At 41.3% G+C, this 27,661-nt stretch overlaps 1 protein-coding gene and 3 non-coding genes across 5 annotated transcripts in view; 3 read left to right on the forward strand and 1 right to left on the reverse strand.

The window, feature by feature from the left end:
• LOC145905697 (inter-alpha-trypsin inhibitor heavy chain H3-like) overlaps positions 1-27,310 on the reverse strand; it is a 77,302-nt gene extending 49,992 nt beyond the window's left edge. The window contains exons 1-22 of one of the 2 annotated variants that reach the window (XM_082992963.1): positions 26,745-27,310; positions 25,885-26,017; positions 25,044-25,174; positions 24,377-24,509; positions 23,866-24,012; positions 22,041-22,149; positions 21,555-21,672; positions 16,837-17,008; positions 13,482-13,731; positions 9,425-9,561; positions 8,825-8,984; positions 8,151-8,259; positions 7,660-7,840; positions 7,068-7,202; positions 5,993-6,177; positions 4,519-4,665; positions 4,004-4,154; positions 2,835-3,030; positions 2,605-2,716; positions 1,706-1,892; positions 790-978; positions 495-596 (exon numbers count right to left, since the gene is read on the reverse strand). In XM_082992963.1, coding sequence (XP_082849089.1) covers positions 495-596; positions 790-978; positions 1,706-1,892; positions 2,605-2,716; positions 2,835-3,030; positions 4,004-4,154; positions 4,519-4,665; positions 5,993-6,177; positions 7,068-7,202; positions 7,660-7,840; positions 8,151-8,259; positions 8,825-8,984; positions 9,425-9,561; positions 13,482-13,731; positions 16,837-17,008; positions 21,555-21,672; positions 22,041-22,149; positions 23,866-24,012; positions 24,377-24,509; positions 25,044-25,174; positions 25,885-26,017; positions 26,745-27,262 — 3,702 coding nt within the window. In that variant the 5' untranslated portion in view covers positions 27,263-27,310. Of the gene's footprint in view, positions 1-494; positions 597-773; positions 979-1,705; positions 1,893-2,604; positions 2,717-2,797; positions 3,031-4,003; positions 4,155-4,518; positions 4,666-5,992; positions 6,178-7,067; positions 7,203-7,659; positions 7,841-8,150; positions 8,260-8,824; positions 8,985-9,424; positions 9,562-13,481; positions 13,732-16,836; positions 17,009-21,554; positions 21,673-22,040; positions 22,150-23,865; positions 24,013-24,376; positions 24,510-25,043; positions 25,175-25,884; positions 26,018-26,744 lie in introns of both variants that reach the window. The other variant, XM_082992964.1, reaches the window with a different exon arrangement.
• On the forward strand, positions 3,411-3,482 carry Trnap-cgg (transfer RNA proline (anticodon CGG)). Its single transcript has one exon. It is a non-coding gene; the product is annotated as a tRNA-Pro (tRNA).
• On the forward strand, positions 3,649-3,720 carry Trnap-cgg (transfer RNA proline (anticodon CGG)). The gene has a single exon. It is a non-coding gene; the product is annotated as a tRNA-Pro (tRNA).
• Trnap-cgg (transfer RNA proline (anticodon CGG)) lies at positions 4,898-4,969 on the forward strand. Its single transcript has one exon. It is a non-coding gene; the product is annotated as a tRNA-Pro (tRNA).
• Positions 27,311-27,661: the final 351 nt, after the last annotated feature.

Here is a 27,661-nt window from a genome sequence, read left to right on the forward strand (position 1 = left end):
CAATTGAATGGCGAAAAAACAGCGAAGTCATTTGGAAACTACCCACCGCATCCAACGCATCAACCACACACACCGTTCTACTGAACGCAAGGGGACATTTTTAACCGCCGAAACGTATTGAGATACTAATGATTGCCTTTATGAACCTCTACTAACTGGTGTAGCAGGCCAAAGATGTGCCCGTTTACACATGGTTTCATGGGTCTGAGCTAGAAATAGTTTGCCCACATACAAAGTTTGAAAACTTCCAGCATAAACGCAAAGGAATTGTTTATGGACGTTATCCAATACTTCGTAGCGTCGGATATGAATATTTGCAACCGTAAAAGATGCAAAAAAAACTGCAAAGATTTGTCTAAATTTAAACTATACTTTAATACAACCTTCTCATCCTACGGTTTTTTTCAAAAGAAACTTAAAAAAGCAGGCAATCGACGCCACTCCGAACCACGTAACTAAACACACAGTAAGGGGTGGAGATTTGCAACTCTTACCCGGGCTTGCACCATATCAACAATGACGTTTCTCTTATTGATATCGTGTTCTCCTTCTTCAATTTCATCATCAATCCCTGTTTCCCCCATGAGATCGAAGAGCTGCGTGTTCAAAGTTTTACACAAAATATTTTTATACACAGCGTTTGGTATCATCACATAATCCCGTTCAAAAGTTGGATAATTTTATCTCATCACCCAAATCACTTTGGCAATAAACGCGCTCGTTTCCACAAAATCTTCGAAAAATAAAACACTAAAATATCAGCCATTTTTTGCGGCTAAAATCTCCCACCTCTGATTCGTCCCAACCAGATCCGTCTTGCGTCTTTTCAAAGTCAAAACGACCGGCCACTACCATCTCGCCGCCGCTAGAGAGCACGCTGTACTGGTTAACTGTGACATCTTTGATGCGATCGGACGGATAGTCGAACACGAGGTCGGTCATAACTGGGCTGGTGACTTCGTCGAGGAATCCATACATCTTAAATAACCAACGTTCGTTGCTATTTTAAATGTATTTCGCTGTGGTAGATTTGACCAAAAGGCTTATATGCTATTATTTTGTGTTTATAAATAAAAATTTGAACTGCAACGATGACCAACCTAAAAATAATATTAAGGTAATTGCGGTGACGATGCCAAAAATTCAAAGCTGAGTTTAAGCTCAATCATTTGGATACACCGAGTCACAGCTTTTCCGACAGAGGCGTTAAAAGTACATACAAACATGGCGGTCAAGTTGCAGTAATATCTGCGTTACTCAGAAAAGTTAAACTTTTTTCCTCTACTTAGTCTTGTTCTCATGCTTTTTAGCCCAAATTCTTCAAGACGTTTTGATTACAATCTAATAGTAGCTTATGCAACCCTCAATATTATGGTATGAATGATATCATACCAGCACTAAACATCCATCCTTTTAAGTCCGAAGAAATTACATCTCAGCAGTTGCAACAACAATTTATATAAAAAGCCGCATTAGTTTGGCTGGTAATAACTGATAATAAAGCTATTTTTTGTTTTCTAAAAAACACGAGTTTCTCTCGTTTGGCTGGTACTGGTAATAAAGCAAGAGGACAGCCAACCATGCTGTTGCATGAAACATTACTGCGTAAAGCGAGAGAAACTCGTGTTTTTCAGAAAACAAAAAATAAGTTCTTTTCACAGTGCTAAACCAGAAAGTGCAGTTCTGATAATGTACCAGATTTTACCTGCGCGTCGGCATCCAAACTTTCGAAGATTCTTCTGGAAGCTCCGCCATTTCCCGCTGCCATCCGCGATAGAAATCCCATGTCGACGTAAGAGCCGAACCCGATAGTATGAACCCGCACTCGATTTTGATTCAAACTCGCTACTCGTTCTTCGATTAGTCTAGTGTTTGTCTGTCCGGATGTCGGTCTGTGCAAGTGAGTAAGGTTACCCGAGTCGAGTAAGTACATGTGAGGGTAAGGTTACTAAAGTCGAGTAGGTACATGTGAGAGTAAGGTTACTCCAGTCGAGTAGGTACATGTGAGAGTAAGGTTACTAAAGTCGAGTAGGTACATGTGAGAGTAAGGTTACTCGAGTCGAGTAGGTACATGTGAGAGTAAGGTTACTCGAGTCGAGTAGGTACATGTGAGAGTAAGGTTACTCAAGTCAAGTAGGCACATGTGAGAGTAAGGTTACTCGAGTCGAGTAGGTACATGTGAGAGTAAGGTTACTCGAGTCGAGTAGGTACATGTGAGAGTAAGGTTACTCAAGTCAAGTAGGTACATGTGAGAGTAAGGCTACTCGATTCGAGTAGGTACAAGTTACAGTTCGAAAATTTACTTAATTTGTTTTGAGAAGTGAGCTTTTTCAAGAGTAAAAAAAAACGTACTTGGTCAGCTCAAGTTATTTTTTGTAACTCGATCTAAAGTACGAGTTAAAACGATCATTAACTCGACCGAAAATTTTAAATCGGGTTTATAAGAGATGTGGTCAATTGGCAAATTTGAGGTTCAATCGATCCAAGTTGTATTACCATTTAGACATGACATTATGTCGCGTAAAAACGGAAGTTTTTGCTTGTTTCCTAACCGCAGACTTCCCAGCAACAAAAAACAATTATACAAAACACAGCAGCACTTACTGCCCATCCGTCATAAAAACAATCATTTTCATGTGATCTCTCAGTTTCTCTTGCATTGACGCCTCGCGCTTTCGAATTCGTCGAGAGCTTTCGGAAACTGTTGTATTTCCGGCTGTATGAACAGTAAAAGAATAATTTTCGTTGCTGTTGTACCTATCCACAAAGGTAAAGCAAGCAATTTAGGTTAAATTACCTTGAGCGATCAAAAACTATATTTGAAAAATTAGTACCTTCTATTGATTCCATGAAAGGCGACATTAGATGGAATGCTGTTTCCATGGCATTCATAATGTTGGTGCCGCCCCCAGCCCATATGTCGTTCAGGTAGTTTATCGCATTTTCAACACTAGTGGGGGTCGCAGGGCTCATAATGTCTCGAATCCATGGATCACTCCAGTGGTCGAACGCAACAATGTTAAAGAAGTCCTGCAAAAAAGAAACCATTGTGGAAAAAAAGACTCGTTTTTATGTCAGTAGAAAGTCCATTTGAGCAACCTACAGGACAATAGAAACGAATTTTCGCAGTACAATGTAACACCTTTCATTTTGTCGCGCTATGGACTTTATGGGCTACAATCTTTATCTGAAGTGGTTACACCATTAAATTTAGTGTTGGCATGACACTTTATGAAATACTCAAGCAAGATTGTCAGGTATAAGCGATACAACCCATAAAGTACACCGCAGACAGGTGCAGCTTTGTTGTGACTTGAAACGATCTTGCCAGCTAAATGACTTCCACTTTGTGGTGACTATACAATCGCCGTCAATATCGTCACATTCGTTTTTTTGTGTAGAAATCCATCGGCTCGTTGGTCTAGGGGTATGATTATCGCTTCGGGTGCGAGAGGTCCCGGGTTCAATTCCCGGACGAGCCCACTTTTCTATTGCATCACGTTTTCAAAGCGCTAGTCATTGAATTACCAAACCACGTTTCTATACCATAGAATTAGATGCTGTTCTCTCATATTTTGATGGTTTGGGAACTAATTTTGTCATTTCTGTCGCTACAACTTTGTTGCTATTTGAGTCCATAGCCACATCGGCTCGTTGGTCTAGGGGTATGATTCTCGCTTCGGGTGCGAGAGGTCCCGGGTTCAATTCCCGGACGAGCCCAGTATTTTTAGTGCTCTTTTAAACAATAGGATTTGTTCGGCGTTGATGCTTTGCAAAACTGGCAGGAACGCACTTTTATCCCGACATTTGCTGGAGTGTTTTTTGAAAAGTATTTAAATGATAGTAATTCTTGCTTTATATGTGATAACAACACATCGGCTCGTTGGTCTAGGGGTATGATTCTCGCTTCGGGTGCGAGAGGTCCCGGGTATAATTCCCGGACGAGCCCAGTATTTTGTTTGTTGAAAAATCTCATGTTATGATGTAATATTTGACCGCTTACGTCGGGATTGAGGTTGCGCATCACTGACGAGAAGGCCTTCTTCGTTTGCGCCATCTTGTGGCCGTACATGGAGCCGGATTTGTCGATGACAAACACGACTATCTTCGGAAGCGGAGCCAGAGATACAGGCGCAAAAAAGTGAGCAAAGTAACTGCGAAAAAATGAGGACTTTTTACCACAAAATTTATGCACATTGGTAAATAAATGACAAAAACGAAATACTTGGGTTTTGTGAGCAAACTAATTGCGAAAATATAAAAGATTTGCCACAAAATTTAGGCACAGTGGCAAATAAATATTAAAAATAAAATACTTTATTAAAACTTTTAAACATACAAAAAAAAAATTTTAAACATTTTTTTTGAAATAAATCTTGCGTTGTAGAACTAAATGTTTGCCAAAGTTGACAGTTTTGACATATTGGGGTTCCTTGTCAACTTAAAAGAACTTTGCAGTGTTCCGCCGTCAAAAATGTTGTTAAACACTGTTCTGCGGTTACAGCTATTCACACTCACCCGTTGGAGGAAATCACCTCTCCGTGCATCCTTACTCTCTGGACGTCGTATTGAATGAGAAGCGAACCAGAAAGACCGAGCGGTGAATGCTGGGTTTGTTGTGTAAGGGTTGGCGAGAATCGTACGTGGGCAGATTTGCGTTCGGAACTGAAATGGGTAAAAAAGCAACGGCATGAAAGATACTCCAGCGAACGTTACAGAGAAAGTTGATGGGTTTTGTTACGGCTCGTGAGTGCATTTGAGTGGTCGGAAAAGGACTGTTAAGTTGGGTCGCAGCGCACGCGGCTATAGTTGTTATGAGGGATATTATTGTAACATCTGGAGCGAAAGTTTCCAGTTGGTGATGGAAGATAGTGATAAATTGGGAAGCTTTACCAGCGGCTCGTTGGTCTAGGGGTATGATTCTCGCTTCGGGTGCGAGAGGTCCCGGGTTCAATTCCCGGACGGGCCCGCGCTTTTGCGCCTTCAGTTGCATATTTTACACGGCTGTGTCGTCACATTATCGGTTGTATTTTAGGTACGTTTGAAAAATACAGAATGTTAAATGTTCAGATACAAAGGCAAAAAATAAGGTGATTTGAAATATGTTGTCCGAACATAAGCATTACATTAACTAACACATACGTCACTGCCGAAGTTCAAAAGGAGGCAAATACTGGTCGTAGACAACCAGTCTGACGTTTGCACAATGCTAACATATTTCTCGCATTGTGACGTCACAGTGGTATTAAAAACAGTTCGGGCAGTGACGGACAAAAGGTTCAAGGGGGTGTGGGTCAATAGTGAAGTAAATAGATAAGCCATTTCACGGTCAATTGCCTTTTTTGTTATCCTTCGGGTTTTTACCCGCGTCGTGACCCACGGAATTAGGGTGTCAGATAGGCGCGGGTGCGCCGAGGGGGCAATTTTAGGGGTGTGCCTAAGCGATTGGTAAGGGCTGAAGACTTCCCAGCCAGAGGAACAATGTTACTGTATATTTTGAAGGGTTGGAAATGGCTGAAAGTAAATCCGCTCCAATTTTGAAAACATATATCATGAATACCTTTTAAGGTGGAGAATTTGACTCAAATTGATTCAATATACGCACAAAGACATGCACAATGGCATCGGCATACATGCGTAAAACAAGAATGCTATTACGGATTCGAACCCGTACAATATAGGTACATGACGAGATCGTATAAGTGCATCTAATGCAGGGGTCGACAAATAGTGGGTGGGGACCCAATTTTTGGTCGTCAGACTGTCTATTTTGGGCCGCGAAAAATGTAAATACACAACGCAGTTTTGCAAAATTTTCTTGAGCATGAGATTTAAATAAAATTTTTCTTTCAAAAGCACATAAGATTTAATCCACAAAGGTTTCCAATAATCAAGAGAGTCCAATTGTTTTCCCGTGATCGTGAGCATATTCGCGGACCCCTGGTCTCATCAACAAAAAGAGGTGATAGGTTGACAACGTGGACTCACATACCTGAACGTTATAGTGGTTCCAGCCGGCGGTTGGTCAGGGCCTACGATATTGGTCTGCTTGGTTTTAAACGGCGGAACCCGAACAAACATAATAGGGTCTTCCTCCACGATGTGAACGTCCACTAGGAGGCGTTTCACCGGCTGAAGGGGCGTGATTGACGTCACGTATTCGTACCTTCCGTTGGTCTGCGCGTAAATAGGAAGTTTATCATAGAAATCATACGAATAAATAAACACGTGACGCGCAGTTGGACGTATTTGGGTAAAATTGACCGTGTCCTGTGTACGACTTAAGGGTCTTGTTGTGTGGTCTGCGAATGATTAATCTTGGCGGGGCTAAATGGCCCTTGTGTCGCACTAGGCGGATCCAACCAACGATTTTAATAGTCCCTCCATGGGCGTTAGTTGCTGTTGTTTTTGAGGTAACGTGTTATCTTTTTAGCAACGTCATTGAGAGTGGTGACAATAATGAGATTATGCAGGCGAGAAAATATGTTGTGTTGCTCTTGCATGGGTGCCAGGATCGATAACCTTTATGGTTTTGTCGGTGCCCATGCCGTTCTATTTTTCTGTGTATTATTCATCTGCTCTGTTTTTTTTGCGTAAAATACACAGGATTTAATTTGATTTTAGTCATTGTAATTTAAAAAAAACACCTTCCTGCCATTAATAAACCTTATGATCGGAATATTAGAGCTGTGATCGCCAAATATAAAGGGCCTGCGCAGTGGGGCGATCCCGCCTTGCTATGCGTAAGCATGGCATTACTTCTGCGTTCCTGCCATTAAATGTTCTTCTGGAGAAAATAAATTAATTTTAACTTACAGTCTTTATACAAGTCCACAGAATACACATGATTTCTTTTTCATATTATTTAAAAAAGGTTGTATGCTTTACCCACCAAAGATTTTGGCACTGTATCAAGCTATGCAGATTTTTTTTTAATTCGCCATTTAAGTTTGCCGCTTCCGAGTTACACACAACATTTTTGTGCATTTCGTGCTCAACCAAAATGTTTAAGGATAGAAATATTAGCACCAGAAGTTAAACAAACACGGCATCAACATGTTACGAACCCTTCGTAACAGCTGTTGATAAGTGAGCTGGAAGGAGACGTTCCTGCGTGGTTCAACGAACATGCTCGTCTTGTAGACTCTGGTCGACTTATCACGAACTGCCACGTGGCCAGCTCCCTTGCCCTTCTTCTTCGCCTGTGTAAAGGAAACAATTTAACAAATGACATTTTAATGTGAAAAAGTGTATGGAATTTGCCGTTGCAATTCGAGCACCCCAAGTTTCAATAGCATACTTGTGAAAATTTTGATGAGGTTTTTTTTTAAAAGTCCAGGGCCTATGTCTTTATTTCTAATCGGGCTAATATGGTATAGTTTGAGATTCGGAATTATTCCATTCTGATTCAGATACACACAGGGCCAGTCCAAGGAAATGAGGAGCCTGATCAGAAATAAAAAGTGGCCGCGTATTTTCACCAAAGAAACAAGGAAAAAACTGTCATAAAAAATTTGAAATCGGTCAAATGGGCCATGGATCGGTTCTGGATAGACAGAAGGTAACTGGCCTAGAGTTTGACTCCTAAGATATAACTGGATATTTAACACCATTCCATTCCTATACGGATCTATACATAAAGCAGTAACTTCAACGAACCCGGTCGTAAATCTTCTTAGCTTTCTTCTTCTCTTCAACTTTTCCAACGATCGTTTCGTTGTGGAGTTTCATTGTGATGTTGACAATGAACGCGTCCGACGGCAGGATGACGTCAAATTCTGCTTCGCGCGCAAAATTCGCGTCATTAGTGATCACTGACGTCACCACGGTCTCCACGTACCTGGAAAACAGAATTACGAATATGGAGGATTCGAATCTCTGAATAATAACATACATGGAATCGTTTGTTTTTGAAAGTTGGGATGCGAAATGACGAAGAATAAGATATAAAATATGCGTGGTTAGGTCACGTTGGGTTCAATAAGTAAAATAAATGTCTTTTTGCGTTTTAAGACAGATGGATTTTTTTATCTTTAACAACTGACAATGATAAAAATGGAAGATAGCCTACAGTATTATCCGTACTTTATAAAACATGCCAATCTAAATTAATCAACAAACGGACAAAACGGTAAACAAGGTTGACAAACCGGGTGTTAATTGTTCCTCTGATGGACAAGGAGTCGATTCTTGGGCGAACACTTCTCACTACAGCTGTGCAGGTGATGTACTGGAAAGCCCCTGGTTGTTTCCCCTTGGCTGAAATTGTATTTGTGTAAGTATAAGAGCCACAAGACAAGTTTGAGGCAGGTATTCAATACGTTCCGCGCTTTCAACAAACGTAAAAGGCGGATTGGTCTCTGTTAAATGTAGATAGAAAAAACATGGTCTTAAAGCGGGATTTGAACCCAGGTCATCGGGCGTACGAATTACGAGTAAGTTATTCAAATTTGGTTTCTAGGCGGAGTTGTCATACTTATGCATACTTTTGCGAGCAGTGTCCTAGAAAATACAAATGTCGTATTTCAAAGAAATATGTTTATATTAGGCTGACGTGCTTAGTTTGCTTATCTAAACGATTTTTCATTAAATATGTACTATTAGTGATATTGGTGTTGTTAGACGGACCAGACTGGCTGAAAATTAAATTCACAGAATTTATAGTTGTTAAAAAGTTATCATGCTGCCGTCGAGATTCCCAAAATATCCTCAGATATTGGGCGAAATTTCTGAAATCATTCTAATTTCGAGAAAATGCAAACAAAAAAGGGTAAATCAATGATCTAAAACCGTTTACGGTTCACCAACAACTTAACACACCAACCTGTGAAAGTAATCTCCGAAGCCACTCCGTCTTTGGTTTTGGCTGGAGGAGAAACCTGTATACCAGCTCGCATTGGAACTTTCGGTCCGATTCGCCGCGAGGTGGCGCCCACGAGCGTGGCGAAGTTGCGCTTGTCGACGACAGTGAGGAGAAAGGTGTCCTGCGACCCAAGTAATTGTTATCCCATATCATGATTCTTTTGCGGGTCATTTACCTTGCTTTACCTTCAGTAATCAACGGGGGCGAAATTATTCTTTAGGGGAACCATTGAATTTACAGGAACAAAATTAACCATAGCGTTTTTGGTATGTACTACAGGTAAGATTTCTTAAATAAATGAATAAATTTCCAAATTTTTTAACTTTTTCATTTGCTAAAAACGTTTCTCTTAAGTATTTGGGACACAGTAGCCGTTGAATGCTCCCTTTCACTTTCCGAACCTCTATAAATAACTAGCAATTGGTTCGCGAATTAGCAAAGGTTTCATAAGTCGTTCGCCTAACAAGGTTTCCGTTCGACATTTCGCCTACTTATGGGCATCGTTTATCAAGCTTTGGCATCCATTGAATCGATTTGTTATTGTCTGTAGCTTAAACTCACGTTTTTGCCATTGTTTTCTATGGACACTTTGGCGCGAGTCCCTTCGCCAGGTTTGAAAGCTAAATCGCCGGCGTTGCAAGTCAACTTCAGGTGGGACGTCATCACCAGTTGGGGGATTACCCGCGTGAAATTGTAACCTGTGAATACGAAGCAGTGTTGTCAGATAACAACATGTCTTTATAACGTCGCCATACTCTTCCGAGATTACGTAAGATTTTCGTTGCAGCGAAATGCGGTGAAACCAGGCACCTTAAGAGTGGGATCGGCGCGGAGCTCGCACTTCCCATACAACTTAGAATCGCCATAAATACCTCAAGGGTGGTCATGAACATTATTGTTTGCTTTTAAATTAAGAGATTTCCATCAAAGACTTCGTTTCACAACAATCCCATGTGATCTCAAAGGGTCTTTCAAGATCCCTGGATGCAATCATCTAATTATGATAAACGGTTTAATATTTCGGCTTGCATTTGTGTCCAATGTATTCCAGCAGTTGTCAAAGATGACCCAAGAAAGCTAAAAAATCACTAGAAATCGCGAGCAATATCACTAAAAGAATTTCTCACCAGAACCTAATTTAAAAAACCTTAATGTGTTCCAACCCACTATATTTTTTCTTGTCGGTTCGTTTAGCCGCCACGTGGCATTACAACACCAAATGAGCGACATAGTGGGCCAACCACAACGCACTTGGCTGTGCAATTAAATGCGCTTTTGTCCCAACTTAATTTCAGTGGCAAATGTATTGAAAATGTACAACACGACCAAGACACGACAGATGAGCGACACACTTAAGTGGGAATTACTTTCTACAGAGCCCACTCCGTATGGTTCGGTATACATATAACGTAAAGTGCCCTGTGTATGAAGGGAGATTGCAAAGCGACCGTATAACACCCGCATAGCGATCAGAACGCAGGACTTAAGTTGTCAGCTATGCTGCCATGGTCCGGTTTATTGAATCTCGAGCTTCCTGATAAATCTGCAAAAATCTGATCGTAATACATCACCATTTTGCGGTGATTTCGACCCTGGATGTCGAAAACGTCCAATAGTATACTTTGCATGTACGGCCTTGTGATCTTTCTCCGCTCAAAGGACAAGTTCGTACAATGTTAGTGACAACAATTCTCGGAAAAACGAAATTCTAGGCGGCAGAACTCGTATTCAATGTGTGTAACCACGACTTTCAATTCTCGGGAACTTATGAATGGGATCCAAGTGTAGTTGAACTTTTTTTTTAAATTCAATGTGGGTTTAAGACCGGGGTCGTATTTATACACTTTTTGTGAAAAGGTTTACTTGCAAAACATGCCCAAAGAACAGCAACACTTGGCACAAATGATTTTCTTCATTTAAGTACAATGTTTTTCAACATGACCACAACAAAATTCTTGTAAAGATTTTGGACACACAAAAGGTTTTCGCGCGCCTTTCTTTGTTTTAAAATATACATACGTGACCGGAACCGATCGCGCTGATTGGTTCAGGTGCATGGCAAAACACATAGCAGGGTTGTGAGTTTTTTTTCTGCCTGGCGCCGAGCACCGAAATAGAATTGAAATCAAATAGCTGGGCTCCTTTCAAAGTCCAATGCTTTCCGCATGGTGGATTTTCCAAGTGTTTGGTAAAGTCTCGCACAAAACGATAGCGATTGAAGCGGGGTCATGGTCAGCATTGCCTTACTTAGGTTCGAAAGCAGGTCACTTTGATGGCAAATGTTGTCAAGGTAAACCCATGCAAGTTTATTTTAACGCTAGGGGGGCTTTCACGACCAAACAGTTGAAATAAATGCATAAATTGTTGATAACATCTAAAGAATTGGTAAAAAGAGACATTGAACAACATATATCAACACATTTTGAATAAATCATATGCAGGCACCATAACACCCACAAACGATCTTGTACAGCAGGTAATAGGGTAGACCCTATAGCTATAGAAATGGCGTATAACTGTGTGCTCAAAGCCAAATTGCCCGTAATGCCGTAATGGTGGTGTGTGCTTTCATTCACATTAACCTCACGGTGGACTTTACAGGACTGTGGATGGAAATTTCCGGCTATCGGATCACATGTTGCGTTCTAAAGAGCTTTATTCACAGCAGCGCATGTTGCCGGTACCGTTAATTTTGGGATATGCGTGTATGAGCATTGACCGCATTCAGTTGCAAAACCAATCCTTAATAACTAGACAGACAGAAGTACTATTATGCTACATGCGCACAATAAAACCTCAGTATTACCCAGAAAAGACACAGACAGGAGTCGAATCGTGACAGCGACAAACCCCAGGCCATAACAAACCCTGCAAAACCGTCCCGCATCGCCACGCGTCACCCATGCGTGAAGGCCACAAACACGACCTGGGAACGTCACACAACTAGACAACAACAGCGGCATGCAAAGCACGGAAGGAGCGTGGCAAACCACATGAAAGCGCGGTCGAATTTGGCTGAGCCACGCCGGAGCGTAAATCAAGTCGTGCGCCCGCAGCCTGGCTGAATTTAACGCCGAGAGGGCATGTATGGCGAAAATCCAATTGACAGCGAAGTCGATCTATTTCCGTGTTCGGGGTTTATATAGCTCGCAAAAGCGAGGATTCGGCTTTGATGTGTGGTACGTAGGAACGGCAAACAAGCTGATTGCTGACGAATATATTGAGCACCCCTGCAGCTGCAATTTAATTATTAATTTCGGACACAACTTTAGTTTTAATTTTCCCAACAATCGTTCTTTCCAGCTGTTTTTAATAAAAACCAACTTTGACTGTTCTTTAAATACGCACTTGTAGTATCTAAATAGGTAGCGAGCGGCATCTCGCTGTTGCAGCAAAGCGATATACTGCAAAACTAGTGTTCAGCTGTAATACAAGCGCAGGGCATTAACCTGCTGTACTTAAAAACAAGGCTGCCATTCGTAAAAACGCAATTGTTCGCAAGGCATATGGCGCCACACGTTAGCAATTGGGGTTGGAGTGTAGCCCCAGGGGTAGGATGGGGGTTGGCGCCAATGAATGGGGCAGTGCGGGGGCTACTGTGTTTATGTGTACATGCACGCGTAACCTGAAGCCTAATACGGAGTTCGCGGACGAGTGAATTTCGAAGAACTTGTTGACGCGTGGAACAAAAGGAAATTGTGTTAAAAATGTCGCAGACATTTATTTTAAGCAGTCCCTTATAAGGGTTTGAAGAGGAAAAAGCGGAAGTTATGTAAACATGCTCATTACTTTTTATTTGCTCATTACTGTAGCATTGCATAATTCCAATTTAACGTTAACGCTATGGCGCAAAAGATAACTATTTCGCGTTTGGCGAACGCTAAATTCAAACACAAAAAACATTCATCGTACGGCAGTAAAGGGGACGCAGCGCACCTGCACTTTTTCCTGATAGAAAAACAATCCATTAGCTCCGAAACTCATTACTCATGATTTCACATGTCAAAACTATCACCTTCTTCAAAGGTCAGTATCCGAAGCGCGAGGGCGCGCGCGGCGAGCAAGACGAGCCGGACTGAACCTAATCCAATTAGGAAGACAACGGAGCTGTATGGCATGGGAAAAATTAACCGCAAGTGGTGGGTGTCCGGCCTTTGAGAGCAGGTGGCCACTTGATACAAGACGACGTGACGTGTCTGTTGTGGGGAGTTTGACTGTTCAGTTTTAAACACCTTTAAATGCCGGTGCGTTACAAGTGGAACACATTCATTTTTCTGTTTTTCTTGAGCTTTTTTTAAGTGCAACCAGATTTGAACTCGCGAAGCTGTAATTTCCCTTAAATTTGGCGTTGTTTAGATCGTTTGAAAATCTCTTTTAGTCTTTGATGAAGGTATAGATGTTTTTCCGAAAAACTGCATGGTTGGTGATTTTAAAGAGTTCCGGCAAGAATACGTGATAAGAATCACTGAACTGAATGAGTAAGGAAAATGTATTCATGTATTTAGCAAAATTTAAAATCCATTTCTAAGCATCTTATATCGATTGCCACATCTTCTACTTGGGCACTATAGTAAAATAGAATGGTACAAAGTCAGCAAAACACTATTGACCGACTTACCGTTGACGTCACGTCCTTTTATGACGACATAGAACGGCTCGGGAAGTCCGTTTAACGAGATGGCGTAGGACAAATCCAGCGGGTTTTCACTCGGTTTCACTTCCATCCGTTGCATCAGGGTTTTCCCGTCTTTGGCGTACAAATTGATGCTGTTTACTTGATCCGAAGCGCTGGAGTTGCTCTCTCGCTGACCAAAGCCATCCACAGTCAGCATCACGTGATCGCCGGCCGAAGGCAAGCCGTTGAGTTTCTGTTTGAAGATAAACATTAGGATTTGAGCATGGGGCCTTTGGCGTTGACGTGTAGTTATACAATGACGGCCGCTTTGACCATTTTTGTCACGAAATCAGTGGCCTGTGACGCAAACCGCCTAATGTGATAGGGCAGTAATAGTGGGGTTATTAAGAACTCCACACGAACGACTCCTGTAAGTAATCCTAAGTCGTTTGTTTGACGTTGTTCTATATATATATATATATTTCGCCTGTATGTCCAATTATCATCGGAATTATTCTATTTAAATAAGCGATACCGATGATGCCTGTAAATACAGGCGAAATATATATATATATATAAAGAACAACGTCAAACAAACGACTTTATACGATTACTTACAGGAGTTGTTATAAAATCTGATACTGAGTTTTTGTTGGCCATAAAGACAATAGGTGATTCAAAGTATACAAACTTTCATTTCTCGATACGAACATTAACATTGTTGAAATAGGAACAATACCCCGAAAGACACTTTTTCTACTTTCAAGATTAAACATGACCACCGCAAGGGTTTGCTTGGACCATCAGCAAAAAACCCTATGCGATTATATCTTGACAGAATTTGCATTTTATATTTCGCTGGATGACATTGCAGATTACCAAACACAGATGGACTACAGGTTTTTGACCCCAACATGTGATCATATTTATTTTGACAAAGGTTATGTGCATGTCATCAGCAATATTAAAAATATTTTTATCTTTATGATCAAAATTTAATTTTTTATTTCCGAACTATTTCCGCGTAAATTTGAATTTGTGTTCACAAACGTAACCGCCTAGAGCAGTGTTTCTTAACCTTTTTTGGATCGCGAACCCCTAAAACATTCTTTGAAAAGCTATGGACCCCTTTGCAAGAAACACATCGCAAATGTCGAAAAATTAAAATTCGTGGACAGCGAAACCTTATGGACAGAGGAAAATACGTGGATTTTCGGAATAATTTTATTTCGTTTCATGGACCCCTTAATGTATCTTCTCGGACCCCTTGGGGGTTCATGGACCCCAGGTTAAAAACCCCTGGCCTAGAGCGATGTTCCAGCAAAAAATCAGGCATAAGTCCCCAAGATAGAGAAATACGACGATAACAGCGTCCCACAATATGGGTCCGTTGATTTTTGATAGGTCACATGAACATTGGCCCTCAATGTTTGCCATCCCTGTCCTGTAACTTGATTTTAATGACCCGAGGCCTAAGGCCACTGTTTACCTACACAACATACTGGCGCCAAGCAGGCAAAAGTACTTCACACGTTTGATGAAGTAACGAGAAAACGAACGCCTGTTGAAGTGATTCGAAGACATTGTATACACCAGGGTTTGGGCAACACGTGCTCCACACGCCAAATATGGCACTCTGAAAGGTTTTAGGTGGCCCGCGGGACATTTTTTGTGATGGCGTTGGTAACCAAATGTGTACATTTGCGTGAACTTTCATTTGTCAAATTAGCAACTGATTAACATAGCAGTTATGCCTGATGCCCGAGCGACAGTATCAACAGTTGCAACGAGTGGTAAAAACAAGAACATATATTCCCTATGTGGCACGCAAAAGCGAACCGCATGTGGCTCAAGGGCCAAAAAATTTGCTCGCTCCTTTTCCAACACCGAGGCTTTCCCAAACCGGAGATACAGGTCCTGCAGGAGGCCGCATGCCAGAATTTATGGGTCGCAAGGATTCAATGTAATACGAAGCAAAACAATCCCAAAAGGAAATATATCATGCGAGGTTTAGAATAATAGGATTTTATGTTTTTGGAGTACCCGGGCAATGTTCTTGCACAACAAGGCAGAATCGACTACTCTTCTGTTGTCACTATCATTTGAAATATCATAGCGCCCAAAACACGTCAAACATTAAATACCATGAAGCTGTAGAATGTCACGACCGAAACTTAAATGCGAATGGATCGTTTAATGTTTTATTCTTTTACATAACTTGGAGCAAGAAGATTGAATAACCTACCTTCTTAGTATATTTAAAGCACGAAAAAACGCAATTATGTTGATAACCGGGCTGGCGATTGCATACACATCAAAATGTAAACCAAACATTCTCTCTATGGGTGCTTGGGTGTTGAAACGCGAAAAAAGGAACTAACAGGTTCATTACCACAGGAACAAACACCAAAACTCCCCTCTCCCCCCCAAAAAAAACCAAATGAGAAACAGACATGTTGACTGAGAATTCCCGATATTTTCGTGCATTCGCCCATAACCGCCCACTGTATCACTTACAGGAATTCTCGGGGCCGCATAGGGACCGTCTTTCTCGCTTTTCCGAATCCCGCAGGTGCCCGAGGCGCCGCCCGCCAGCCGTGGGACCCGCCGACGAGACGCCAGGGAATTATATCGTTTTGGCCGTGATTTCATGCGGTCAAAAGTTCAGTTTTGATGTTTCGCTCTGCTTCCTAATGAAGGGAATTCTGTCTGTTTATTTGGGTATGCGTGCTTGTCAAGGTCGTTTTTCATTACGGCAAGGTCATATTTCATTAGACGTGCGAGGACGTTGCTTTGCATTGAAAGACAATTCTCAACAGGTTTATTTGTAGGCCCTGATCGGCCATAGCTGTGTTTTGCTGCAGCAAACCCGTATAATAAATCTTAAGCTTGGCGGTCATTGGCGCCATGACACCTTTCCCATCTATGCCGTAGACACATTTCAAAAGTTGGCCTCGAACAGCGGGACGCAAAACTCGGTGTGCTTGGGTTCATCTCGAAAAATTAAGGAATTCAAAAAGTATAGAGATGTTATGGAAGCAAAATGTTGTTGTGTTCCAGTGTGGTTTCATAAGAATAGTAACAATAATATTGGTTTTCACGATATATGTGAGCGAGCTCCGCTTGTTCAAACACAACAGAGACTTGGGTACAAAATACTTTGAGTAAATTACATTGAATAGAAAAGCCAAAGCTAACATGCTATTAATCATCTTAGTTAGAGTGTACGTTTCGAACACCAACTGCGTTCATCATCAGTACACAACAGAGATCTTGAGCAGATCGTCACCCACGAAACATCACCCCCTGAAGCTGAGCAGCAACATCTACCACCCCGGAAACGAGTAGAAAGACTCACTTGAAAGGTCGATGATCCGTTGCTGACTCTCTTCACGAACGAGTTCATCACGAAGCCAAAGCGCGAGCGACCTGAGATTGTGACGTCACAATTAGATGACTCGCCCAGCGCGAGATGCCACTTTCCGAAATGCCCGTCGACTTCTTGGGTCACTGAGTAGAGATCACCGACACTGCGAGACGAAAAACAAGTGCGTTATGATTGAAGAACTTGCTAACGTGTTGAATAATATTAATCCTATACCTGGCTCATTAACATTGAACAATAGTCATGGCAAAACTCATAAACAACATCAACACAGGAAACATCAATAATTTCTTCTAGTTCATCATGTGATGGACGCTTATATTTGCATTTCCTGCCGCGCTAGCAAACATTCCTCAAATAATCACGAAAAAGTTAACCCGACTGGTGATTGCTTAGGAACAAATCAAAATGTAAGCGATAATTCTCTTTGGGTGTTTTGGTCTTGAAACCCAGACAAGGTCAAATGAACCAACAGGTTCATTACCACAGGCACAAACCCGCAAACTCCTCACCAGAGAAGTGAGAAACGGTCATGTTGACAGAAAAGTCCCGATATTTTCGTGCGTTCGCCCATAACTGCCCACTGTATCATTTACAGGAATTCTCGGTGTCGAAAAAAATTAATCCTATAGCTTGCTCACTAACATTGAACAAGGTTGGGGAATGTAAGGATCAAAGCGATGAAACTGCGGGAGAGATGTGTGGACTGGTTTGGGTGAAATTGTGAGTAAGAAATGTCTTGTGGAAATTCGCAAGGAGAAAAGATTACCCAACAATATTTCGTGGACGAAACTGTTGAAAAACGATGGAATCGCATGGAATTGTGCGTGAGTAAAATAAATTTCTTCAGGAAGTGGCGAGGAAGCTGGAAAAAAGCACGACACGAGGCACCTGAAAAACGCCCAAACAAACCCAAGTCACGGCTGAAAATGACGTACGATCTATTCATTTATCAGTGAGATCTTACGGAGGATACGACGAGTTCTAAAGACGCAGCGCAAACAACTCGCACTGTTTGCGGATCTTTACATGGTTTCAATTTCCATCGTCGGTCCGCCAAAGCAAATCGTTGCGCTTCAGCGGTTGCACGTGACCGCCGCGGAAGCAGGGTCGTCACGCCACACTGGGGCCAGGCGGCCAGTGCCAGGTGCTTACAGGGTGCGGGTCTTTTGGGAGATAAGAGGCATTTGCATCGGCCGAAAAGTGCTGGTTTCCGTTTCGTAGAGCGTGAACTCGGTGACCCCTCGCCGCCGATCACGTGACCAGCGGCGATTGGGAAAAACATGTTTTGTGCGATCAATGCTGGCCGGTGTGTGTGTGTTACCTGTTTGTGTAAGCTCTTGTAACTTAACCGTCGGATACACTGTGGTTTGATACTGAACACCTCAGTGTACATCATTTGTCATTGTTGCTTGACCAGATTCCTTTCTATCATTTCGAGGTTTGGAAATTTGAATCTATGAATACTTGAATGAAACCCGAGTCACATAATTTAAACTAAATGCGGCCAAAAAAACATTTAAAAAGTTTAAACTAAATACACTATCAGGCAACCAGTAGAAAGAGTAAAACATCCATCAAGATGAATTTAACAGATAAAGTCACAAACGCAGCATCACAAAGATGCAGAACACCCAAAAACTAGGAACAATCACTCGTTCTGACCCAAAGACTGTACACCGACTGTGTGACGTCACAAAGAAGGTGAATCTCGTAGCTTTCTCTGGACCGTGGTCACTTGTCGCCGCCCGGGGGTCAAAGGTTAAGACCCTCGGCGAGAAGGTCAAGCAAAGGTCACGTGGTTGGCACGACACCGAAAGAAGTTTGAGCCGTAAAATCGCTCCCGGCTTGTGGTTTTGATATGAAAGCTTTGCGCCACCAACGACGTTTCAACGAAGCCCGCAACGTTTTATGCGGGATTTCTTTGCAGCCGAAATGGGAGTTGCATTTCCTGGCTGGCTTTAGAGGTAACACCGCAGTTTCAACCACATTTTTGATGAAAAAGATGAAATGTTCTTTGGAATGGCGCCCTAGTAGTGCATTCCTCCACTTACAAAATACATAAACGCAACATTTTTTTGAAAAGATACTCTTTTTAGAGACGCTGGATTGCCAAAAATCAAAATACTTTTATTTTGCACGCAAAAATGCAACATACATAAAATGGCATGGACACCGATAAAACAATCAAGTTCATCATGCGCCCATTTAAAGTTAATCACGGAGAATCACTGTCTGTCGTAAGATCGCAGCCAGTCGCACTGGGAGGTGATGGGTTGCGACAGATTGCATGTGACGTTAGGTGGCCACCCGACCGTGCTGGCAAAAGTAGAACCCATCAAATGCCATCTCGGTCAACACCAAGTAAATTATGACGAACACTTGTTTCATTTACGTTTCGTCCATATTAAAAAAACTCATGTTGCTGTTGCTGGCAGGCATACACTAATCTAATCTTCTGGCACAATTACACGTACACTATTCAGCTAGGCTTCAGGCAAAACGTCGGTAACAAAAGTGCGCGTTTAATTGTGACAGAAAAACGGATTCATTTTTAAAAAATGTAGAAAGAAATTGTCATTTTTGTTACATTTTGTATGGGACAAAACGAGCAACACAATCCTTGCAAATTAGAGTCAACAAGAGTCAAAGGCTACAGGAACAACTCGCTTGACACGATAAACTCAATTTTTATGAATGGGTTACTTAAATCAGGCCAGGTTTCCCGTCTCTGAGCAAACAACCCAACTAATTCCATCGCCTTTGATGTGGCCCTGTCTGTTACGTCACAAGAGTACCGTGTTACGTCACAACGAAATGACTGACAATTAGCTGACTGCGGTAAACAGTATTTTGGGACTGATCAAATATTTGCCAAGGTGAAAAGTGTGGCAATTTGAGAAAATATTGACTTGGGTGTAATTTGTCGCGGCGTGTCTTACGTCACTTCGCACTGAATCAAACTGAAAGCGAGAGCTTGATATACTAGATGTTGTAAATAGCGTATCAGGTTTTTTATTTGATGATTTTACAGGACTTGTAAATGCAGCCAACTGGATGTCGGCCGTGGTTAATTTTGGCAAGTCACTAAAACATATATATTTTTTTCATCTGCATGTGCGATAAAAACAAAAGCAGAACTTTCTCCTGCATAAAAGAATTTTGGCAGGACACTCTAGAATGGCTTTAAAACCGCACATATCGAAAAACCGCATTTCTCACGTACAAAACGCATTGATTTACGAAACTTACCGCAGCATCTCTTTGCCAAAATATAAACTTGAGGAGACTCATCAAGTTTCAGTTCACAAAACAAAACAACAAACCCCATCGGCGGTTTCTCACGCCTACGCTTGTCTATCGAAATATCACACTGATGCGTCACAGCCACAAGTGTTTTGGAATAAAAACACTAATACACCGGGACACAGGTTCGTCGACGTGCTTGCTCTATATACATGAGCCTATGTAACATAGGAAATGTGCGTTTTATTACGCTTTAATTTGCGCAGGATCCCCACTGCGCAGGATCTTTAAGAATCATGTATACAGACAAATCTGTGTCCCGGTGTATCAGTATTTTCCTCTTCAGAAGTGTATTTTTCATCCTTTGGGTTACGCTTGGTCCCAGCTAAGGTACCTCTTAGTAATCTATTATAGGATTATAAAATACACGTTGCTGCAATGAAACCACAGGCTTTATCTAGCGAAACTAAAGACGAGCTGCCTAATCTCCCTGGAAAGGATGTGCATAAATTTTGGAAAGGCAAACAAGGGCAGGATAATATCAAAGGATTACGTCATGGTTTAAACGAGGACAATACAGTGCGATGACAGGTGTTTCGCTTTTGGAGCTTTTAGACGCGATTGGGCGACATTTTTGACACGGTTTTGACTTCGCCGTTTCGAACATGCCGCATGAAAGTGGGACGACATCAGAAAAAAAGCTTTTAAGTAGAATTTCTGCAACTTTCTTGAACAAAAAAAAAACGCCCATGTATAAACCCCGTCTGCCAAAAAACAGCTGTGAACATCCACGAAAAACACAAATTAAACACGATATAGTCAAGCAGACTCGAACGGACTATTACCAAATACACTAACTTAGCAATATATCGTGGGAAACCTTTTCCACTGGGATTTATAACTCCTACGCATTTCGGTGGAATAATTTAAGAAATGCTGTAAGGCGTAAGGCAATGGGAATGTCTTGTACAATATATAGGCTGAGCCCTTGCATTCCATATATGGCGTTGGATTTCCACAAAACCAATGAAAAATGTACTGAATATTTTGTGTTGTGAATACGACCGTACTCAAGGCCACATATATTTTCAAAGCCAAAAGGCGCAGGAAGACAGGTTACGACGAACATGCATAGTTATTAAGATGGGAAAATGTGACGGTGCGAGTACCTTTCAGGGACTCACAACCGCATGAGCGGGACCTTAAAGCCATGAAAAACCCTGTCACTCCAAGCTATAAATGCATCAAAAACTCGAGGCTATACGTAGATTACATGTTAATGACATTTTGCAGTGAAAAACGGCAGTGTAAAATATATACGGGGTTGTTTCTACAGAAGCCAATTCATTCACGACCCGGAAATTAAATTCTGCAGTGCCAAATTGGATCGCGGCCCTTCATTAGACAAGAAATGCATGGCGTAGACTTTCAAAAGTTCAACTTACTTCCATAAATCTGCCTCATTGTTCTTGTTTATGCGAAGACGTGGTTGATTGCAACCTCCAACTGCCTCCACGGACACTTCGTCTATTCCACTGTCCACATCAAAACCAATGGTGGTACCTGAAACGTAGATAAGTTGTGTGTGTTTTCGTTTCTTTTTTGGGGGGTCGTTTCGTTCGTTTTTGTGCTAGCTGTGGACGTATGTTGATGTTGCCGATAATTACAGAAAACATATATGAGTTCTTTGGCTCGATACAACTCGTAACAAAAATTTTGGGTCAACTCAAACTAATATAAATAAATAGTACACTATTAAAAACCAACGGACAGACTCAGTCCGTTCACGAAAGTTGAGTTTAACATTGTACCAATTGCTACATAAGGCGTTTAGGTTTTTTTGGCCAATATTTTTGTAAGCTAGAGTTCAACGTATTATATTATGTAGAAAACAAAACAAAGCGAAACCTCAAACAAAATGCAATTCTTACTTTTCGACTTTTTCAGCGAAATTTTTTGTAACGTGGCGAATCCTTGCTTCAAATTGGTTTGTACGATCTCTGTGGCGCGGAAGAGACTGGATTTGGACACAATGAGAACCTGGATGTAAACCCATTGAAAAAAGCTCTTAACAATGGTAACAAGGGTTTGAACACAGCATTGATTCAATACGAACGGTCAGGGATTCATTGTCATTGGCGACATTGAAACACATTCAGATGTTTGACCCTTTTATGCATCAGCATTGAAAGACATTACAAGCGCTATTGGAAGGTTAACTCTTTGGAACAGACGTTCTTCTGGAATATTTCTAGTCTTTTTTGTGTCCTATTTTTAGGTTTTTATTTTTGCCACGTTTCCTTTGCGAAACGCAGACGTTGAATCTACTCTAAGGAAACAATATATAAGCGCGCAGGGTACCTGGATATCTGGGGCGATATTTTATATTCTGCATGATAAATACTTTTTGTCGTTGTCAGACAGGTTGAAGATTTAAATATTTGGCAAAACAGCTATGCAATAATTATAGTAATTGCTTCATGGTAAATGTTTTTTTTTTGCCTGTTAAGATATGTAATCTCGACATGCCACCAGAAACAAGCAGTCGACCCAGATACTGTTTATAACAGGGTTGTAAAGATTTCAGTGTGTTGACACAGGCGACGTGATGAAAACACGTGAAGAAGTTTGGCGATGCCGTGCGGATATCGGGGATTTAACAGGCGAGTTTGTAATTTCCGTTGGGCGCGGTTTGAAGTTTGTGGGTGACAAAAGCCAGAAACCGCAGAATTTCGAACCGACACGAGCGCGCCGTTTTTGTTTGTGCGCACTTTTTTCTGGCAAGTATTTACGTTGTTGTTTCAGTTATGTCGTATTGATCGTAAATAGTTTACCCTAAACAGTATTTCGCCACTTTTCAATAAAAAAAATATACAATTTCAGTGTGCACCATATAGCTGTCTATTTACAACTTTTGAAAAGGAAAATGCAACAAAATTACACTTTGTAATAAAAAAAATTCCCTAAGAATTTTCTGGTTAGAGCAAATAAAAGAGTAATCTTTTAAATTTTTTTTTGTTTTAGCATTAAAGGCTGTTTTTGCTAAACCAACCGACTAACCCACCAGCATAATGTAAATTAAATGCCAAGCAGGAAATTACAAACCAAAACCACTTTCACCACGAATCCCCAGTCAACCTCTTCTAGAAGTGTTCGGACGTGATATAAGCCACAAACCGTGGGATTGATATTGCGGTGCGTCAATCACTCCAAATCTTGTTTCGGTTAATCTTTTTGGCGAATGGCATTTAGTAAATGGCTGGAAACAGGAGTTTGCAGTCATGTGTGGGTTGGAGCAGTTGCCAGTGCGGTCTATGTTCGTATTGTACTGGCGCCACGGCAATTATTGAAGCTGATTGGGCACGATTTAATTAGTTTTGATGTTGGCTTGGTTTATGCTGTTTGAGAAAGTACCGCGCAGTTCCTAAATTGGACAAAACAACGAAAAGAATCGCAGTGTTGCCAATGTTTCCCCAGGGTGAACTGAATACAGCGTTAAACTGGACAATATAGGAAAAAATGTTATTAAAAACGCCCATATATTCTGACATGCGTATTTGTGACAAATTACTTACATTACTTTCTCTAAAGTAAATCAATTTATTCACAAACATTTTATTTTTATACAAAGGCTCTTAACGCATTTGGCAAAAGAAATATCGAATGCAAACATCTATTAAAACTAAACAATTGTACCGAACAATACCCAGCAGACTGGGCAGATGTTTCTACACAAAAAATTCTACGCATCGTTACCTTTCCACCAGTTTCGGACGCAATCCTCTGATAAAGAGCTTTACATCCCAAATAACGTTTATCCGTGTGTTGGCAAAATTCCAAGCCGTTGGTAAGCATAAAGACGATCTGCACTTTCTTCAAGCGGGCTTGGGCAATCACAGTGTCCTGTAGATATGTAGAATGGTGTTTTAATACGTCAAACAATAGTAGACTTTTGCTTTTGCACGAGATGCATCGTAATTCCGCAAAAGCAGTGTTTTTCTTTAGCTATCATCAGATTATAAAATCCGAAGGTTGCGTTTTAAAAAGCTCGGCGAGTTCAGTTTCAAATGCATTCGCTGTGCTTTTAAGCGCCCGATAGCCATCGCAGAAGCATCGAGACGCCCTGGTAATGTACTTACTCGCTTATTGTTCACACTAGTCTCGTGTTACTGCCAAAGCATAACGCGGCGCACTCGAGTGTTTGGTTATTCATCACCAGTGCCACAAAATAAACCTCTTTAGGTAAAATTGTCTGACTAATAGACACCTGTATCTCGTAGTCCTTTGCCTGCACGTCAGTGATGACGTATATGGTGGAGCCGGTTCGGCAGTTGCTGACCGCCTTCTGTATTCCACCCATACACATCTCGGGTTGATCTCCACCACCAGAAGCATGAACTCTGAAAGAAGGAAACTTTTGCGATTTGAGGCTTTTTGTTTGCATATAGTGCCTTTGCATTGCTATAATAATTCATAATAGGAACACTATTAAAGGGTTTGCTCATAATTCTGAGAATAAAGAGACTGCTGGCCTATACTGTAGTTAGCATTGTTATGTGATGATGGCATAAGTTCTTGCCGAAAAGGTTTTCGTACATGAAACATGACATCAGAAAATACAATCCTTTTTAAACAAAAGGTGTATATTTGTTGTTTTTCACCAGAAGAACGTCAGATTCATATTTCAAACATGACAATGTTAACAACAGTATGGGCCAGTCTCTTTATTCTCAGAATTCACAATAATTCATAATTTATTTTTCTCGTCTCATTGCCAAATACAATTTAGCGTAATGTTTGCACAAAATTAATGAGAACCGACCAGCTAAGAACCGAAAGCTGTCATGGAAACGCTGACCGGAGAAAGTGGAGAAATTAAATTATGAAGGGACGCACGTTGAGAAAATCTAATTATACGTGTGAGGTGGACGAACCTGCTCAGGGCTGTTTTGAACACGTCAGCATCAGCTGTGACTGTCACAGGACCGACTTTGGGGTCATTGAACGGGACGAGAACGTACTCTTGTGGACGATCCAAGGAGTTTTGAACGAAATCAGTTATAATCTATAAACGGAAAGATAAACGTTTTGACGATTTAAACCTTTTTTCGTCATTGCATTAGCCATATATGAAGAGTTTTGCAAAATATAAACTGCTTCCTTTTGGGAGCATGTGGATTTTCAGTTCCGCCTAGAAGAGTGTTTCCACAAGGTTAGGTCAGTGGCAAAGTCCACAGTTCATGTGAACGTTTACGGTCTAAATGTTAACGTTATATACCGAGGGTGTGAAACGTTGCTTGTAACATTCAATATTTTCTTCCTAAAACCCATCCTTTTTAGCGCAACTTTGCTGTGCGTGACACAGGTGGAAACTTCACATTTAAAATTACAATGTAAAATGACCTCGTGTTTAAACACAGTTTTACACAATATAAAGTTGCTTACAGTACGAGCCTCATAGATGGCGCATCTATAAAAAAAAACATATCTGAAGGTGGTCAACGTAATTTGCCGTAATATTTGTCACAGATCCCTCCAAACAATTTTAATAAAAGTGAGTGGCCTTGCTATTGCAACTACCAGCTTAGTTAACAGAAATTGACTTTAATTTCTTCACTTAACAGATCAACAGACTAACCAACCATTTAAATATCTTTCTCGGTAATTATTAAAACATACAATACACAACACAAATTTCCTTGCAAAATACGCAAAACCATACCAGGCGCAATAACATACACGGCAGAGTTTTCGGTCAAACATGGTTTTGCTTACCCGGACTCGGTCTCGGGCGGCGCTGATTTCGCTTCCCATGCTCCCAGTGCTGTCGATTACAAACGCCAGGGTCTTTCCGCTATTGATTGCCATCAAACCTGAGAAAGATTCGTCCCCGATCTCGTTCCGCAAACTGAATGAAAAAATAAACGTGAGAATTCGTATTTGTGGAGTTTTTGTTGGAATAATTCAACCACTGTTTGCCAGGCCTGATTAAAGGAAGAAAAAGTCATTAAAAACGGGTTGACATTTATATAAGGATTACTTCTTCATTGGACTTTTAGTATTTGAATATGTTAGTGCGTTTATTTTAAGAGAACTTGGCAACTTTTTTGTTGTGAATATTATTGTTTTATTCCAGGAATGATGCGAATATAATTCTTTTATTCCAGATTCTACTGACACAGTTTTTAAACATTGAAAAATATATGAGGCTTTGGCAAGCGAACTTAATTATAGGCAGGTGAGATAGTTGTTTTATCTTCTCACATCAGTACTTCAACACGAAGAACTTGTATCGAAATATGTGCAAACTTATTGGCTTGCAGGGGCAAAAAGGTTATCGCCGAAATTTGCTGGGTGAGATTACGGGATGAAAATGTGGTGCAGGTGTTTGCATAAGTCAACACTCCTTGTGGAAGGAGTGGGGCTTATTTACCGCACAAAACGTAAGATAATCTTAAAAAACTGTTATTGACATAATCCATTGGCACAGCGATAACCTTGACAACCGTTCACTTTATCTTTATGAGCAAAAGGTAATCGATTACTTGGGTTTTATTACTTTCCGCTTGTGCGCTCGGCGGACAGAACTGCGATATAACGATACGCTTGTGGGCGCGTGGGAATGATCAATCTACCTGGCAAACTCGATGGCCAACCCCAGTTCCGCCGACTGCACGTGTTCCTGTGGCAAACAACCGTCGCTTGACCAGTCAGCACTGCCTTGCGCGTAATCCCCAGTAATAGAGAACAGCAAAGCGGCGAGACGTTCCCGAGCAAAATCAAAAGATCCTGATGCACCGTACAGAGCGATATTTTGTCGCAGAATCACACGGTCCTCATTGATCTGGGTTTCAAACTTGACGTACGCCATTTCCAAGATGGTCTTCTTGAACTCTTCCGCGGTGGACCTGTGGCCGTAATAGGCCCAAAACAAACCGTCCGGCGTGAAAGGCACGATGGCTTTTGGGTCCAAGACGGAGGAATTGTCACGCGGGTGGTCGGCAAAGTAAGATGCGGCCACAGTTACCATGACGTCACTCAAGACAGCTTTGTACGGTTTGCAAGTTGCTGATGGGGCCAACAATGGACGCACTGAGATATCGGCCTGCGCTAAGCCCAAGCAAATTAACGCAATGACCATTACTTTTGCCATGTTTTTTTTTCAACCTATAGCCTATAGGCCTGTACACATAATAATAACAGGCCTGTACAGAAAAAATAGTTTCATGATGACTATTTATTAGCAACTGCATCTAAAGTTTGCGACTGAAAATTCCCCAAATGTATTCTCTGTACAAGTATTTCTTTGTCTCAAATAAACTGAATACAAAAAACTAAACGCAACAAGCCACAAACCAATACATCAATACTAGCCAGAATTTAGACTTTATCGCAGAGAAACAGCCTACGGCGACTGAACTAACTGGTGCGGCTGGCGACTGGGCTTTGTGGCTAACCAAACAGAAAATCTGTTGGACCGACAAAATCTTCGGATACTTCAAGTCTGTTTGTGCAAAGAAAAAGGAGACGGCGTGCGCAGAACCAGCCCGCG

Source organism: Ascidia mentula, chromosome 6 (genome assembly GCF_947561715.1).
Source record: "Ascidia mentula chromosome 6, kaAscMent1.1, whole genome shotgun sequence".
In the NCBI taxonomy this organism is placed as follows: domain Eukaryota; kingdom Metazoa; phylum Chordata; class Ascidiacea; order Phlebobranchia; family Ascidiidae; genus Ascidia; species Ascidia mentula.